An 18,423-nucleotide genomic window follows, 5' to 3' on the forward strand; every position below is an offset into this window, starting at 1 on the left:
AATCTGCCCAGGTGCATCTCGTGCCGGTCGTTGCACTGCGCATGAACCAGCACCTGAGACGTCACCACCATGCAAGCGTGATGACGTCTCCCACAAGTGCAGTGCAAGCGATTCATCTCCCAACAACCCGGGACATCCTAACAGGCCCACACTGGCCCTATCTCCTCTTCGCAGCCCGACGCGCCACAGAACAAAACCCCGGAGCTCTAAATTAAAGCTTTGGGACTTCCTCCTCTTTGGGCTGACTTCGGGTCCACTGTGCATGCGTGAATTTCATGATGTTATCACGCCCGCATGTGATGACATCAGATGCATACGCGGCACCCGTTCATGGCTCCTCCTGCCCGACAATAAAAATGGCTGCAAGACCGGCAGCCAGAAACAGGCCTAAAACTTCTTGGTGCCCCAACACCTACCACCAGCACCTCTTTGCAGGCCCGATGCGGCCCAAATCTCAGCAGCCACAATCGGGACCCTGAATGACCCACCCAACACGTGCATCCAGTGCAAGCCCAGATCCAAACTCCGGATCTGAACCTCCCGGATCCCAGGTAAAAGGTTTTAATTTTATTTTAACCTGGTTACAGTAAGCAGTGATAATGTGATCGTATTTTTTCAATGAGTATATCAGTCTGAGAGCTGTTCATGTGGAACCTTGTCGAATGCCTTCTGAAAATCTAGATATACGATGTCGACTGGGCCACCATTGTCTATCTGCCCATTTACTCCTTTGAAATGCAGTAAGTTTGCCACACATATATGACTTCCAAAGAGGCCTTCTCCCCATACGTCTGTGCAGTTCATGGTGATATTATGTGATGTTATTTGCTTTGGCCCCTTCTTTGTGCCTTGGCCTGATTCTGGGGCTGGGGCCTTCAGAGAGGTCAGTCTACTCCTGCAAGGATATAAGGCACTGATGAGTTGGTCACTATCACATACTGTGCACTTACAGTCTTTAGCCATGCTCTTGATTGAAGAGCAATACTTATAACAGATTTGGCATTTTCTCAGCAATTCCTTTCAATCTCTCAAGGTCTTCTCCTTCAACCCTCAACATTTCAGAAGAGGATGTGATTTCTTATATGCTGGACATTGTCTTTTTGGGACCTCTATTTTTTTCTACAGTAGGAGGATGATCTGTTGGTTGAACTGCTTTGGGAAGCACGTCCATCTTGTGCACTACTGCAGACTTTCTAATAGAGTTGCTATACCTCTCGACTGGCTTCTCATTCTGGAAGTAGTCCCATGTTCATTCTTGTGATCAATGTATGTTGCTAGATCTTCTCTTTCTGAGATCCCTACAGTGCTGGTGATGGATAACTGTGGCTGCCTACTTGCTGCCATCTGCCCATAGACAGGTACAGAGTAAGGTGTGCTAGATGCCCCTTGCATAATCACAGTGTGTTGTGTGGCATGTGGCTGCTCAGTCTTCACTGGCATCAGTCTTTGCTTGAGATGAAATGTTCTTCTCGAGGAGGTTTTCTGGAGTGATAACCAGTGGCAGTGCATCTATGTATGGAGATTAAATGACATACTGTCACCAGAATTTGGGCTGAATTTCTCCCTACCACTGAGGATGTTCATATGTTTGTGGGTACCTTCTCCTGATTATATAAAATTGAATATCAGTACATAATCTCCACTGGTCAGGCTATATCTCCATCCTCTTTCTCTCATCCCTCCCATGCAGAAGAACCCCGATGACCCATCCCCCTGCACACCTTTCCATCTCTCCCATCTCCCACGTGCAACAGAACCCCAACAACCCATTCCCCACGTGCAGCAGAACCCCAAGGATCTATCCCCCTGTACATCTTTCCATCTCTCCCATCCCCCACATGCAGCAGAACCCCAACAACCCATCCCCTGGCACACCTTTCCTTCTCTCCCACCCATCCCCCATGTGCAGCAGAACCCCGAGGACCCATTCCCCTGTGCACCTTTCAATCTCTCCCATCCCCCATGTGCAGTAGAACCCCGATGACCCTCCAACTGCGAGGCTCTGACATACCTCCATTCTGAAAAGCGCAGCGGCAACACTGAACAGGATGCTTCGCTATCATCCCCGCCAAGGCCTCCACTCTGCCGCCGCATCACTAATGATGTAATCAGTGATGCGGAAGTAGAGGGAAGGCCCCCAGGGAAGGTAGCAAAGCAGACTGTTCAGTGCTGCCGCCACTGCGCTTTTCAGAGCAGAGGTGGGCTGGGAAGGAGGAATGGATACTCTTGCAGCCCGAATGTCAGACGGCCGCAGCCTGCTAGTGGGCTTCGCACCGGGGGTTGGGGACCCCTGCACTAAGGTGTACATATTGAGATCTTTAAGTCTGTCTCCATAAGCCTTATGATAAAGACCATGCACCATTTTAGTATCTTTTTGAAGGTGTGGTCTCCAGAACTGTACACAATATTCTAAATGAGGTCTCACCAGAGTCTTATACAGGGGCATCAATACCCCCTTTTTCCTACTGGCCATACCTCTCCCTATACACCTTAGCATCCTTCTAGTTTTCAATGTCACCTTTTCAACCTGTTTGTCCTCTTTAGGCTTAGCTGCCTTGTAATAACATCTCTGCCTACATATGCAATGTACTTGATAAGTGTCATCATTCTCATCCCCAAACATTTCAGCCAGATTAATGTTTGTCTCTCTCTTAATATGAGTTCAGCTTCAGACAAAGCTGCAAACTATATTTAATGTTAAATGCACAGAACAACAACAGATGCCCTTGAGATTAAACTCTGAGGAGAAGGACACTATAAAGTTTCCGTATCCTTAGCATGAGAGTTAAACTCAAATCAGCAACAGACTTAAATGATACCCCTCCCATTAATTTGATTTCTGTTTCTATGCTTATAAAATTGCCTGGATTTTAGGGGGAAGTGGAATGTCAATAATTTAAAGATGAATTTGAGTGGGATCAGCAAGAACCCTGCAACATCTTCTGCCAGACCAATGAATTATGTACAGTCTCAGCACTGGACAAACTATTTCACAGTTTTGAAGATGAAAACTCATTCTCTTCTGATTATTTTAATTCTTTTTCCTACCCTATGGAAGTTCACTGAGTGTTCATGCTCTTTAGGGAAGGATTTTTTGCCTTCACCCGGATATCACAAGAATGGAGACATCATAGTTGGGGGAATAGTAATTTTGTTTGACTTGAAATCAACTATGTATTTCTTCAAAACTCCTCTTAAATCCCTTCGTAAACATTTGTAAGTAGCCTTGTTTAGCTCATCTTTGATCACAAATTTTACATTAAATGGTTACTAACGGTGGGAGTTAAAGAATGTAGTTGGACCTTTAGAAATTGACTAGGTTGAATTATCTAAATTTAGGACAATTTCAAAAAAAGTACAAGATAAAAATAACCTTAAAAGTATATATCAAGTCCACATTATTAGGGCTGATTATCTCCTGAAGGAGTCCCACAATTAGAAAAAAAAAAAAAAAAAAAAAGTTAATTATAATCCTCTCATGTCAGGCAAAAGTATTTTAATTAGCTCACTCATTCTCAACCTCTGCATTAAGTTACAGGCAATATATCTAATTTAGGTTTATCTGGAAGAAATATTTCTAATTGAGCTGGATCAACAAAAATATACTTGTTATTCTGATAAGTCACTAAACATTTACATGGAAACTTAGGAAAAAAAATAAAGCCAAGACACGAGTCTTAAGTTGACATCTGCAAAGATATATAACCGTTGCCCACAAAACAGGGCATTTTTATTAGCAAAGTATAGTTTAAGAATAGCTTGTTTTTCTATTTCGGTACTAAAAGTAACCAACAGTGTTGCCCTTTTGGCTATATAGGCTTTAGATGACTCTAAAAATTGAGAAATATTTAAAATATCAGGTGATACTAATTGATCTCTTCCCCCCTCTTCTGATCATTTTTTAGACCCACTGGGTATATAGTAAAGGTTATCAGGTAAAAAAACCTTCTATAACTGTATAACAAAGTACATCTTTCAAATACATTTTTAATAATTTCAATTATTAAAAATGCATTTGAAAGATGTACTTTGTTATACCTTTATAGAAGGTTTTTTTTACCTGATAACCTTTACTATATACCCAGTGGGTCTAAAAAATTATCAGAATAGGGGGGAAGAGATCAATCAGGATTCTATTATTGATTAGAATTCCAAATTTGCCCAGTGGACTTTGGTGTGATTACCGTGGGCTGTCACAGGAATCGGCATTGTAAAAGAGGACCTTAGCTTCATAACACATTGGTGGTCATGGAGTAGAATAAAAACAGAAATTAATATTCCTGAGCACTTTGCCATAGAAGAACACCTGTTTACTGGGTAAGTGCTGCTGACTGGGATATTCTCAGGCTCCATCAGTGCACTGTCTCTGAATATCTTTAAAGACCTCTCTGCTTTTGTTTATAAAGTGCCAGGGTGTCCTAAGTTATCCAGTGAAATTATTAGGATAGCAGATGATATTGCCACTATCTGGATTAGTTCCAGTGCTAACCTCCTTTTTTGGCTATTCAGTGCCAGCCATAATAGTGACATTAAATAAGTGTATATCTGTTGATTGCCGAAAGTGGCAGATAAAAATCAAACTGACCACAGCAACTGAATATTGAACATGGATTTACAACTTATTGTGATAAGTAGGCACCCGCCCCCTCTTTTACAAATGTATAGTGAGGGTTTTGGCGCCAGCAGCACCAACAACGGCGCTAAATTCTATGAGAATCAAAGCAGTTACCGCCACTGACACGGCTAAAACCCACATTATGCCTTCATAAAAGAGGGAGCTAATATAGGCAACTTTTCTTGGATAATTAATTGCAAACTCCACTTAAATTTCAAGAAAAAGCATTAATATATTCATGAATGCAAATGTAAAGTGTTTCAATACTATCTAGGTAAATTGATGAGAAAATACCAGAGATAAAGGCTTAACAGCTGTGTGGTATGAACAAGCATAAACAGAGAGCATCTCTTGTTCCAGTCGGCACATTTCTAGTGACCAGCCACAGTCAGGAAATTCATCTGTCGTTTTCGCCTTCATTCCTTCTTACTCTAAGGTGCCCTTCATGATTGATTTGCACCAGGGTTTAATTTATTTATTTAAGTATTTATATACCACTTATATCCTAATTGGTTTACAATCAGGTACTTAAGCCTATCTGTACCTGGGGCAATGGACTTGTCCAGGGTCACAAGGAGCAATTCTGGGTTTGAAGAACCTGCATCCTCAGGGTGCTTAAGCTGCAGCCCTAACCACTAATTGTACCACCTCAGTTATCCACCTATTAAAAACCATTTTACTTCAACTTCATATAAATGCACCTTGATTTTCAAATATTCATTCCATGGAAAATACTAATTATATGTGTTTTCTTAATGCCTGCTGGAAAATCTGTTTCCATTTCTAGATTTTTTAATATGTTGACTTTATATGATTTTGAAATGTTCCATATTGCAATGTCATTTTTTATCTATAGTCACCAAACTCTGCCAGTCACCTAAAAAAAATCATACAACAGTGCCATGGCTATGGAGGTGCTTCATGATGCCTAATACCACTTCCGTGTCATTACGTGTCATAAAGAACCTCTGTGGTTGAGGTTTCTGCCGTGACCCAGAGCATTCAATGCTTTGATGCTACTCCAATGCTCATAGAATTTATAGAATATTCCCTTCTCTGTCCATAAATCTGTTGCTTAATAAGAATATTCCGTTCCCTTCTTTATCACTAAATAACGTTATCTCTTGGAGTATCATAATGATCGAGTTTTTTTGGAGGAAAGAGGTTTATTCTTATAAACCATTAAATAAAGTAAAATGCAAGACATTTTATTCCTCAAAAATTAGTATAACTGGAACTAATACTAAAGAACTTTTTTTAAAATTGTCACTAACATTTTTGAAATTAACTCTCTTCCGCAATCAGCTGAAGTAAGTCCCCCCAATTTGGCAGAGCTAGGAAATTATTTTAGTAAGAAAACTGATAATTTATGATCATCTTGCTCATTGGCTGTAAGTAAGGAACCTTTATTAACTGACTTTATTTACCTTTATTAACTGACTCATACTATGTTAAACTAGAGTGGGGTAATTTTGCTGGTCCTGACTAGGATGATTTTAGGAAACCCTATAGTATATATGTGAATTCATACTGCTCATTAGACCTATGCTCTTCGGACGTGATGAAATTAGCAAAGATACAGTTTCAATTACATTTGTTTATTTGGATAACTTATTTGCTCAAAATTGGGATTTTTCCCCCCTCGAGAGGTCATATTATTGTAACTCCAATTCCCAAAGATCCTAAGGGTTCTGTATCCTTGGTGTCTAATTACAGGTGGAATTTCATCAATTCCATTCTTTATAAAAATTATCGAAGGTTTAATAAATATCCAACTGTTAAATTATTTGGAATATTTTTCTATTTTGCGTGGTTCACAGTCAGGATTTAGACCTTTATATAGCACAGAGACAGTACTGGCATCTCTAGTAGACAATTTGTGTAGGCTTTTCAGTAGGGGTGCCAGTGCATTCGATCTTGTGGACCATGATAAATTATTAGAATGTCTAGATGCCAACAATAAAATTAAAAAAACCACAAAGTACACTGTATGCAGAGAAAATGTTAATTATCATTTATATTCCGTGGGTTTTCAAAGAGGTCAAGTCAGATGACTTATGCAATGTCACCTCAGTAACAGCTATACAAAAATAGACAACTATACCCCCTCCCTTTTTACTAAACCGCGATAGCAGTTTTTAGCGCAGGGAGCTGCGCTGAATGCCCTGTGCTGCTCTCGATGCTCATAGGGTCCCTGCACTAAAAACCTCTAATGCGTTTTAGTAAAAGGGTGCCATAGTGCAAAATATAGACAGCAGATATAAATTCTCAAAATGGACACATTTTGATTACTAAATTGAAAATAAAAATAATTTTTCCTACCTTTGTTGTCTGGTAATTTCATCAGTCTCTGGTTGCACTTTATTCTTCTGACTGTGCATCCAATATTTCTTCCCTTCTTTCAGCCTCCTGTTGCTTCCTCTCTTCCAGACCTCATTCCTTCCTGCAATTTTTTCTTTATTTCACCCTGCCCCTTCTTTCTTTTTCTCTCCATGCCCCCTTTCTTTCTGTATGTCTGTCTTTCTCTGTCTCTCCGTGCCCCCTTTCTTTTTTTCTTTCTCCATGCCCCCTTCTTACTTTATGTCTGTCTTTATCTCTCCATGCCCCCTTTCTGTCTGTCTCACTATCTTTCTCTCTCCATGCCCCCTTTCTGTCTATCTCCCTGTCTTTCTATCTCCCGTCTCCCTCTTTCTTTCTCCCTGCCCTCCCCCAAGCTACCGCCATTGGGGAACAGGCCTCCACCGCTGCCGAGGAATAGGCTCCACCGCCATCGGGGAACAGGCTGTTGCCGAGTTCTGAGATTTCCCTGCTTCCCTTCCCTGTAAAGAGGACGCTGAAGTGCCTGGCTGACCAACCTTCCCCACCCGACGTCAATTCTAACATCGGAGAGGAAGTTCCGGGCCAGCCAGGCAGTGATTGGCTGGCCCAGAACTTCTTCTCCGACGTCAGAATTGACATCGGGTGGTGAAGGTTGGTCGGCCCGGGCTTCAGTGTCCTCTTTACTGGGAAGGGAAACAGGTTTGGCAACCCTGCTCTACTAGCTGAGCCGCAAGCTGCACTCAAGTGGCTAAAGAGCCGCATGTGGCTCACGAGCCGCAGTTTGCTGACCACTGTTCTAGACTGTACCCTTACAATGAAAAATCAGGTTGATTCATTGGTTTGAAAGGGTTTTTATACTCTATGGCAATTAAGAACTATCAGCGCATATTTTGATATTAACTCCTTTCGTTTGTTGGTTGAATCACTTGTCCTTAGTCAACTGGACTATTGTAATATTATTCATCTTGTAGGTACTCAGAAAAACCTTCATAGACTACGCATAATACAGAATGCAGCAGTTAGATTGATTTTCAATTTAAAGAAATATGACCATGTTACTGATTTTTATCGTCGACTGGCTTCCAGTTGAGGCACGGGTTAAATTTGAGCTGGGCTATATTTGTTTTAAGGTACTAACAGGCTCAATTCCTGAGTATCTTATGAAATCTTTTATTATCACAAATTCTAAACATCCTAGGAAAACTCATTCATTGTTTTCATTCCCTTCTGTGAAAGGATGTAAATATAAGAAATTTCAGGAACGACTATTATCTTTTCAGGCAGCCTCATGGACTAGGGATTTAACTTATATATTTACACTTCATATCAACTTCATACCAACTTCATATCAACAATTTCGACGTACGTTAAAAACGTATCTTTTCAGGGAACACTTTGGAAGTTAGAAATTGGATGTCTATTCATATGTATTACTAGTCTTTGTGAACCGCATAGAACTTAATGGTGTTTGCAGTATACAAGTGAGTTTTATGTTATGTTATGTTATTTTTCTAAACTAATAAGCCATGAAAATGAATCCATTCTTGGCTGCTTGGGGTTTTTGATCTGCTCGGGTTCTTCCATAATACAGTAAGATTTATAGAGACTTCCAGACAACATTCATATATCTGATTATCGTAAAATAATGAATTCATTTTTATCTATTTAAAAATATTGCATGCTCAGAGTCCAATCCAACAGCTACATATTGTTAGATAGCCAGCAGGTCACATCCTGCTGTTTCTATCCCTTCATCTGCAGAGCTTCATTTATCAAATATGGGGTTGATTGGTAGGATTTTGAGTCTCAAGAGCTCAGCTCTTCAAATGATTATGCATGTAAATAGCAAATGCAAACCTTTTCAAGCCCTCCTCCATATTCTATTGATTATGTCATAGCAACTTTATTAATTCTGTAGATTATAAGGTGGAAAATGGTGTTAGGATGTGAATACTGAATGCCTTTACTTCTGCACTTAACAAAGTTTCCACATTTATTCAAGATTTATTCCATTAAAGTGGGGGTATGTTTAATTAAAGACCTTACCTTGTAAGTTTCCCAAAGCAAGCAAGAAAATGGAAGAGTTCCAAAGTGAAAACCTGTAAACAACATGAAAAACTATACTACACCCTTAGTGAATATGTGCTCAGTTTTCCTGGAATAATCTCTAAAGCTAAAGGATGCATGGATTCTTTGCTTTGGAAATAATTACTATTCATCACTTTGCATGTACAGGAGGATATGCGTATCGGTGGTAAAATAGAGGAATTACTGTTGTGTGCATGCGGGAAGGATGACTGTTTGACTGTTGTGATTGGCACCTGCAGAGAAGTAGAAACACTGGAAAAGAGAAGGAAAAGAAAGGTAGAAATAAGCAGTGCACTTTCTCAATTTAGTGGATGATTTACTAAAGATGCTATTTATTTTACTGTTTATTTGTTTGGGGAATGGTATTAAAAAGATTAGAAGTCCTGAGATGCTGCTGTGATTCTTCTGGAAACACCTAAATCAACTCTTTTCCTGCACGGGCAGTTCAAGGCTGACCTGGCAAAATAGGGATACTCTTCCCCATCTGAGACTTCTGATAAGGTACCCCAAAACCAAGGAAACAGCAAGGGAGAGAGGGGAGAACAAATGAACACAAGTCCTGAAATGCTGTAAATTTAGATGCGAAAGAGGTCCTTCCATAAACAACCGAAGGCTCAACTGATGAGGGAAACTTCTATATTCTTCCAAGGGACCTGACACAGCACCATGTTTTCATGAAGATTATGCCAGATCTATATTTCCAGACATATTGAACACCAAGGGAGCATAATCTTTACCAAAACACAGTGCTGTGTCAGGTCCCTTGAATGCACATAGAAGTGTCCCTTTTCAGCTGAACATGCTGAACATGTGGTTATTTATGGAAGTACCTCTTTTGCATTAAAATTTTCAGAATTTTGGGGCTTGTGCTTGTGTTGGAGGTCACTTCTGATAATAGTGCAACCATGTGGTCTGCCCTTTTCTTGAGGATGGCACTTGTACAGTGCCAATTTTTGCTAACGCTAATTCAAGACCACAGACAGTGGAATGAGATATATTTTTGTCCACCACAGAACATCATATGTTTAAATTAATTTTTTCAATTAGTATTTATGTTTCTAATATATCTTTTACTAGCTGATCACCTGGCGTTGCCCGGATATTTGTTTATCCCAATCTTCCAGTATTGATAGACTTGTATTCAGTGATTATGCCTGGAACTTGGACTTAAACGGTATTGGGAGTGTCAGTATTCATCTCAGCGAGCCCGAAAAGTATGGATAAGACACAAATATCTAATATCACCCCCTTCCCACCCCCACAGTATTTTTTCCTAGATAGTAAGTCTTATATATACCGTTTGGTTGAAATCTCTCCATGTGTTTATGGATTAGACACTAATATCAGTCATTTTCGATGTCATCCCCTTCCCATCCCCTTCCCCCCACATATCAGCCCCTTCCCCCACAGTATTTTTCCCCAGAGAGTAAGTCATATGTGTACCAAGTTTGGTTGAAATCTCTCCATGCATTTATGGATTAGACACTAATATCTGTTGTTTATGATGTCACCCCTTTCCCACCCCCCAACCCCCCACCCACATGTCACCTCTTCAACCCACAGTATTTGTCCCAAGATAGTAAGTCCTGGAAGCTGCCGCATTGAAAACTTTAATTCATTCATTGATTATTTCGTGCTTAGATTACTGTAATGCCCTCTATAAGGGAATCACAAAAAAGGAGATCAGGCGATTACAGATCATTCAAAATACCGCTATTAAAATCATTAGCGGGGCAAAGAAATATGATCATGTCACCCCACTTTTAGTTGATGCTCATTGGCTGCCAATCGAATACAGAATCAATTATAAAATTATACTTTTAACATTTACCACTAAAATGAATAACCAACCTGATTTCATTAACAGTCTTTTAATCCCGTATGTAACAATTAAATCCCTACGTTCCACTTCTCAAAATCTTTTAGTTATACCATCATTAAAATCAATAAATACTTTACGTACCAACAACTTTGCTGTCACTGCCCCTTCACTTTGGAATCTACTGCCTATAAATCTCCGCAACGAATTAGATATAAAACAATTTAAAATAGCATTAAAAACATTTCTATTCCGAGACGCTTTTTGTTAAATTGCCACTTTTCGTTCTTTTCCTTTTTTTTCAATTTTTTACCTAACCTATTGTTTTAGCCTTTATGACTTATCTATCCTATACTTATTGTAGTTCCTCCCCATCTGCCCTATTGTCGCAGTATGTTTTGAGTAAGTCATGTGTTTTCCCTGTTTTAATATGTTTAATTTGTTTTTGTGTAATATTATTATATTAACCGCTTAGAAGTTGGATTAAGCGGTCAAACAAATTTTTAAGAAACTTGAAACTATGTATACCAAGTTTGGTTGAAATCTGTCCATGCATTTATGGATTACACAGTGTCTTTTTTATGTCACCCCCTTCCCACCCCACCAAAGTATTTGTTCTCAGATAGTAAGTCTTATGTCTACCAAGTTTGGTTGAAATCTGTGCATGTGTTTCAGAGTTATACATACATCCGATTTTATATATACAGTATTGACTGCATGTTTATTTTACATTATCTGATACTGAATCTCATTACAGATCTGACCACAACAGTTACTACAACTTCCTGGCCATCATCTCTGCAGTGGAGGCGATTAACAACAGCTCAGAGCTCTTACCCAACATCACACTGGGGTATCACCTTTATGATTCTCACAATAATTGGCTCACAGAACTTAGAGCTGCTATGAATATATTTTCACGAAAAGACGTGCCAAACATTAATTATAACTGCAAAACATCTGGAACACTTGCAGCTATCATAGAAGGTCTCCAATCTGAGGAATCAACTCAAATATCAAATTTGATCTCAATATACCACTACCCACAAGTAAGGGGACAGCTACATTTTACTTCATTTCCTGTTCTATAATCCATTTCTACAGACCATCATCTTTAATAAAAGTGAATCCAAATTGCTATTACAAACATATAAATGTTATAAGCTTCCAAAAGTAAAGGATGGCAATTAAAGTTACATTTTTAGTAGCACATCTACTTGCAAAGTCAAACGTATATGCTAAGGGGCTCATAATTTTTTTAAAAAAGTAGAAAAAGTGGCCTAAGTTGGTACTTGGATGATCAACAAGACAGATCATTCAAGTACTGATAATTAAACTGGTTTTAGACGTATATAAAACCAGCTTAAGCTTTTCCACTGCCTCTGTACTCCCATAGTGAAAAGGGGCAGTTTTGGAGGAGTGGATAGTGCGGGAGGTGGGCCGACCCAGACTTAGTCATCTGGCAGCCATAATAAGATAGGTTTGACAGGTTGCCAGATGAAACTTATAAGTTTTGACTTAGATCAAGTCAAAACAGGTATAAGTTCAGAATCGGGCCACTGAGCTGATCGCGGCTGCCATCTGGATTTCACATACTTTCAGACTTGGTGCTATGTAGTAACATAGTAGATGACGGCAGATAAAGACCCGAATGGTCCATCCAGTCTGTCCAACCTGATTCAATTTAATTTTTTTTTATTCTTATCTATTTCTGGGCAAGAATCCAAAGCTATACCCAGTACTTTGCTTGGGCTCCAACTGTTGAAGTCTCTGTCAAAGCTCACTCCAGCCCATACACACTGCCCCAGCCATTGAAGCCCTCCCCAGCCCTTCCTCAACCAAAACACCATATACAGACACATACCATGCAAGTCTGCCCAGTACTGGCCTTAATTCTTCAATATGTACTATTAATTTCTGATTCTACATCCTCTGTGTTCATCCTTCACTTCTTTGAATTCTGTCACCGTTTTCCTCTCCACCACCTCTCTCGGGAGTGCATTCCAGGCATCCACCACCCTCTCCGTAAAGTAGAATTTCCTAACATTGCTCTTTAATCTACTACCCCTCAATCTCAAATTATGTCCTCTGGTTTTACCATTTTCCTTTCTCTGGAAAATATTTTGTTCTACGTTAATATCTTTCAAGTATTTGAATGTATGAATCATATCTCCCCTGTCCCTCCTTTCTTCTAGAGTATACATATTCAGGGCTTCCAGTATCTCCTCATACGTGGTGCTATCTCCACCTTCAGTCCTGCCATCTCATAGTTTTTTAAAAAAAAAGTTCACTCTGTCGTGTTTTAACTGAGTTTAACTAATTAATAATTTCCATATTGTCTTTTCATATTTTAAGCATGGTATTCTCATTTTAGTACACATGGCTCTCTTTGGTTCTTATCTTTTTTTGTTTCATTTGGGTTTTATCTGTTCCTCCTTTATGACATTTGCTTTTAGATAAGTTATCTTAATGCTTCATGTGCACTTTTTATTTATGATTTTAGCATATATCCCTCAGATATTATTCTGTTTTTGGGGTTTTATTCGTTTCAATTAAGTAGTTTTTGCCTTATGACATCAGTCCCATATATTTCATTCTAATATAGTTTGCATGGTTATGCCTTTTTATTTGGCTTGGTTTCATGTTTTAAATGCTGTTTTATTAAGTAACACCGACCAAGCTTCAAATCCCTACGAGCGAACTCTGTTTCGCAAGGCACATCTTCAAGGGAATAATGCAGCAGTAGCTCCATGTTCAATAAGGCAAAAAGGCCATTTGAGTCTTAGCATTTCCTAATCCTTTGGGACTTTAACTGAAGTCTTTTTTTCCACCTGTTGTTGTTTTCTTGCTGTGGTTTTCCGTTACCTCTCAGCCTCCAGAAGGAAGTGGACTTTTGATAAATATATTTAGAGTGATTTCTACTCTTTCCTTATATTCGTCTTCTTTTTCTGGAGCCATATAGTAACCCTATGCCTAGTAAAATTCTTTTTCACTCTTCATTCTCTTCTTTTCTTCATCTTCCTTTATTTTTGCCTGCCTTTCCTTCTTTAGTTCTTGTTTACTGGTCTCCGAGAGGATGACTTGTCCAATCTGATGAGATTCAACACTCCTATCTTTCTCTTTTGACCTTTTATAAATCCCAGGAATCTTCTCTCTGCTGCAGTCACAAAGTATGTGTGAACCAGTTGAGTGGAGTAGACTAACTGGGGGGTGGAAATGGACCCAGAGTTTGTTCAGGAGAATTTCCCAGACCACCTCTTCCTCTCAACACATTGACACACTGCCACCACCACTAGGAACACCTCACCGGGTAGGCCAGCAATGCTTATAAACTTTATAAAACACATTATTATATTTTTTTTATAAAGCACATATTTTAACTGAACTCTCTGACATCCTCAGCCTTTCCTTCACAAAAATAGAAGGACGAAAAGTTCCCATTTCCTGCTGTCTCATGTCCCCGGCCTATACAATATTTTTCTTCTGCAGACCCTACAAAAGTCTGACCAAATCCTCGTTTCACTTGCATTATAAAGTACTGAGGATGCCATCTCTCCCCAATCCCAGGTCCTAAAGTCTGAGACAGTAGCGCAAACTGCCCTATTCAGGAAGAAAAATTTTGATTCAGCCTATTTAATTGGTTTTTCGATTCAATTTTTCTGCCCAGTTGGGTGGTTTTTTTCAAAAATCCTGGTGGGTTTTATAGCTTTTTCACCCCCTTTGGCTTCTCCTAACCACACTGGCGCTGTGGTATAAATAAAATAAAGAAACAAAAAGGACTTTTCCTCTCTCTGTTAAATCCTAGCTCACGTTTGCGGTCTAACACCAGCTCTGGCAGGATACACATTTCAAATCTGACATATTGTAATCACAAAACAGAAAATAAAATTAATTTTTCTACCTTTTGTTGTCTGGTTATTTTTCAAATCTTGTTGGTCCCAGGCTCTGGTTGTCTTCTGATAACTTGCTTGCCAGGGTCTCCTTCTTTCTTCATGCTAACCATCCATCTGCCATCTCTGTCCTCCCTTTCCATTTCCCTTCCCTCCCCAGGAAGTCTGGTATCTTTCCTTTTTTTCATCTCCCTCCACAGATCTACCTTTTCTTAACTACCCTTTCATCCGGCATCTCTCCCTCCTTCCCCACCACCCCAGGGCCAACCATCTCTCCCTTTCTTTTCCCAATTACCCTCCTATCCAGTATCTCTATCCCTCCTCCACACCATCCCTTGTGTCCAATTTCTCTCCCTTTCTGTTCCTTCCCTCCCTAAATCCCATGGTCCATCATCTCTCTCCCTCTCCTCTATTTTCAGACCCATTATTTCTTCCCCCCCAAAGTCTGGCATATGCACATCTCTTTGAACACCCCCTTCCCTCCGTGTACTTCTACACCAGGGTCCCCCCAAAGGCCTGTCCCCCCCTTAAAGGTCTGCATCTCACCCCTGAAGGCCTGACCCCCCCCTTGAAGGCCTGCACCCCCCCGAAGGCCTGCACCCCCTTGAAGGCCTGTCCCCCCCTTGAAGGCCTGTCCCACCCCCTTGTTGGCCTGTCCCCCCCTTAAAGGCCTGCCTGCCTGTTCCCCCCGAAAGCCTATCTCCCTCCATGAAGGCTTGTCCCCCCCTTAAGGCCTGCATCTCCCCCTGAAGGCTTGTCCCCCCCTTGAAGGCCTGCACCTCCCTTGAAGGCCTGCACCCTCCCGAAGGCCTGCACCCCCCGAAGGCCTGCACCCCCTTGAAGACCTGTCCCCCCCCTTGAAGGCCTGTCCCACCCCCTTGTAGGCCTGTCCCCCCATTAAAGGCCTGCCTGCCTGTCCTCCCTTGAAGGCCTGCCTGCCTGTCCCCCCCAAAAGCCTGTCTCTCCCCCATGAAGGTTTGTCCCCCCCACCTTTAAGGCCTGCATCTCCCCCTAAAGGCCTGCCTGCCCGCCCCACCCCAAAGGACCGATCGCCCCCCCACCACCCACCACGACGTCCGGTTCTTCCCCTCTGGCCTCCCCGCACCATTTAGAATAGGGAAGCAGCCTGCAGCAAGATCGCGATGTCAGCGATCTTGAGCTGCTTTTGCTGTCCTCCACTGCAGACCCACCCCCCCTCCTCTGACATCAGTGGAGGGGGCGGAACCGCGGCAGAGGACAGCACGAAGCAGCGCAAGATCGCTGACGTCGCAATCTTGCTTCAGGCTGCTTCGCTACTCTAAATGGTGCGGGGAGGCCAGAGGGGAAGAACCAGACGTCGGGGGGGGGGGGGGAACAGACACCAGAGCACCCCCTCAGGGCTTGCACCCGGGGTGGTCCTCCCACCCCGCCCCCACCTTAGTACGCCACTGATTTATTGTAAGGGCAACAAGTCATTTTGTAAGGACAGTGAGTAAAGTAAGGCTGCTTTGGTTCTCAAAAGTAGAAGCTGAGAAAGTAAGGAAAAGAGATTAGCTGTCATAAACTAGAAAAGATCACAGAAAGAGGAACACAGGCAAAACTATCTAAGATAGTTAAAAAAGGCTGGTCTAATAGTCAGGAAAGCAAAGATAGAAATGGAAGAAAAAATAGATGACATGGTAAAAACAGCTGATAAAGGTAAGGCAGGGTTGCTTAACAAATATTTCTGTCTTCATAATAAGATGTATGGGTATAGACTTAAAGATCTCAATATGTATACTTTAGAGGAAATGCAAGAGAGGGGAGATATTATAGAGATATTTAAATACCTGGTGAGTCTCTTTCAACTGAAAGAAATCTCCAGAGTGAGAGGGAATAGAATGAGGTTAAGAGGTGATAGGCCTAGGAGTAATCTAAGGAAATATATAACATAAGAACATAAGAACATAAGAACTGCCATCTCCGGATCAGACCCATGGTCCATCGAGTCCGGCGATCCGCACATGCGGAGGCCCAGTCAGGTATACACCTGATGTAGTTTTAGTCACCCATATCCCTCTATGCCTCTCGTAAGGAGATGTGGATCTAATTTGCCTTTGAATCCTAGCACAGTGGATTCCTTAATAACCTCCTTTGGGAGAGCATTCCAGGCGTCTACCACTCGCTGTGTAAAGCAGAACTTCCTGGCATTTGTCCTGGACTTGTCCCCCCTTAGCTTCAAACCATGTCCTCTTGTCCGTGTCGCGTTGGACAATGTAAATAATTTATTTTCCTGCTCTATTTTATCGATGCCTTTCAGCATTTTGAAAGTCTCGATCATGTCCCCTCGCAGCCTCCTCTTCTCAAGGGAGAACAGTCCCAGTTTCTTGAGTCGTTCCTCATATTCCTGCACCCTCTCCAGCAGTTTTATATCCTTTTTTAGGTTGGGAGACCAATGTTGGACACAGTATATATATATATATATATATATATATATATATATATATATATATATTTTACAGAAAGGGTTGTAGAAGCATGGAATAGTCTCTCGGTAGATGTTGTTGAGACAAAAACTGTATCTGAATTCAAGAAAGCTTGAGGCAGGCACATAGATTCCCTTAGGTAGGGAGAGAAGGAGATAGTGGATGCTACAGATGGGCATACTTGATGTGTCATTTGGCCTTTTTTCTGCCATCATATTTCTGTGTTAAAAGCACCAATGCTTTCAAAGCGGTATGTACCTCCCTTTATACTCTTCCTCCAAACCCATCACCCCAAATCATTCCAATCCTCAGAATAGAATCTTATCACCCAAAATCATCCTTCTCTCCACAGAACGGACTATCACCTTTCTGAAAATGCTTAACAGAATCCCCACCCTTAAATTCATTTCTCCTCATACCCTCAGGACCTACAAATGATTCCCTTTGGTCTAGGCTAGCATCTGAAGCAGAAGTAATCTCCAGTTATTCAGACATTTTTGCTCTCCGGATTTAAAATGGAACCTGTTAAATCCTTAAGTAGTTTTATACGTTTACTGCTGAGGTGAAACTGTGAAATAAGGAATTTTCATCTTGCACTTTTAACTGGTAATGCAAACCCTAGAAGTAGTCTATTTTGAATCCAGACCCTGATGGAGCAAAATAGAATGGGATAACTCTTTCCCATCTCCTAGAAAGCAGGGAATCCCTTGGTAGGTCCAGTGGATTTCTGGGGTGGGGCTGGGGTGACTTAAGGTGAGTGAGGGATATGGAAAGGTGACTTTGGAGGCAGTTGTTTCTGGGAAATAGGGTTGACCTCAAGGGTCTGATAATAAGTTTGAAGGAGGGGGTGGCCTCAGGAAGTGGGAGTGACTTCAGAAGGATAAGAGTCTGCTCTGGGGGTTAAGAAGTCTTTATTAGGGAACACCCTTTTTAAGGAAGTAATTATTTAAGATGGTGCCCAGAAGAACTGCAGTGCACAATACTGGCTTAATGCTTCAGGGCACAACAATAATACAGTTTGTGGAGTTGATCATAATTACAAGTTGTATTATTGACTCTACAGAAAACTAAGCTGTGTTAACATGCAATATTTTACTGTAGCTTAGTAGCTAACTCCCACAAACTCTGGTAGATACTGGTCAAAAGATGTTTTATCACTCTTTGGAAGTTGCATACCATTAGAAAATATTTTGATTTTATATCATTTAAAATACTGGTTCAATCATCAATTCTTTCAATGCTGGATTA

The 18,423-nt window shown here is 40.9% G+C and overlaps 1 protein-coding gene across 1 annotated transcript in view; it reads left to right on the forward strand.

Moving 5' to 3' along the window:
• Positions 1-18,423, forward strand: part of LOC117346303 (vomeronasal type-2 receptor 26-like) — a 45,473-nt gene that overhangs the window by 9,517 nt on the left and 17,533 nt on the right. Inside the window, exon 4 of the mRNA XM_033915702.1 lies at positions 11,599-11,890. Coding sequence (XP_033771593.1) covers positions 11,599-11,890 — 292 coding nt within the window. The remainder of the gene's footprint in view (positions 1-11,598; positions 11,891-18,423) is intronic.

Source organism: Geotrypetes seraphini, chromosome 12, assembly GCF_902459505.1.
Source record: "Geotrypetes seraphini chromosome 12, aGeoSer1.1, whole genome shotgun sequence".
NCBI lineage: Eukaryota > Metazoa > Chordata > Amphibia > Gymnophiona > Dermophiidae > Geotrypetes > Geotrypetes seraphini.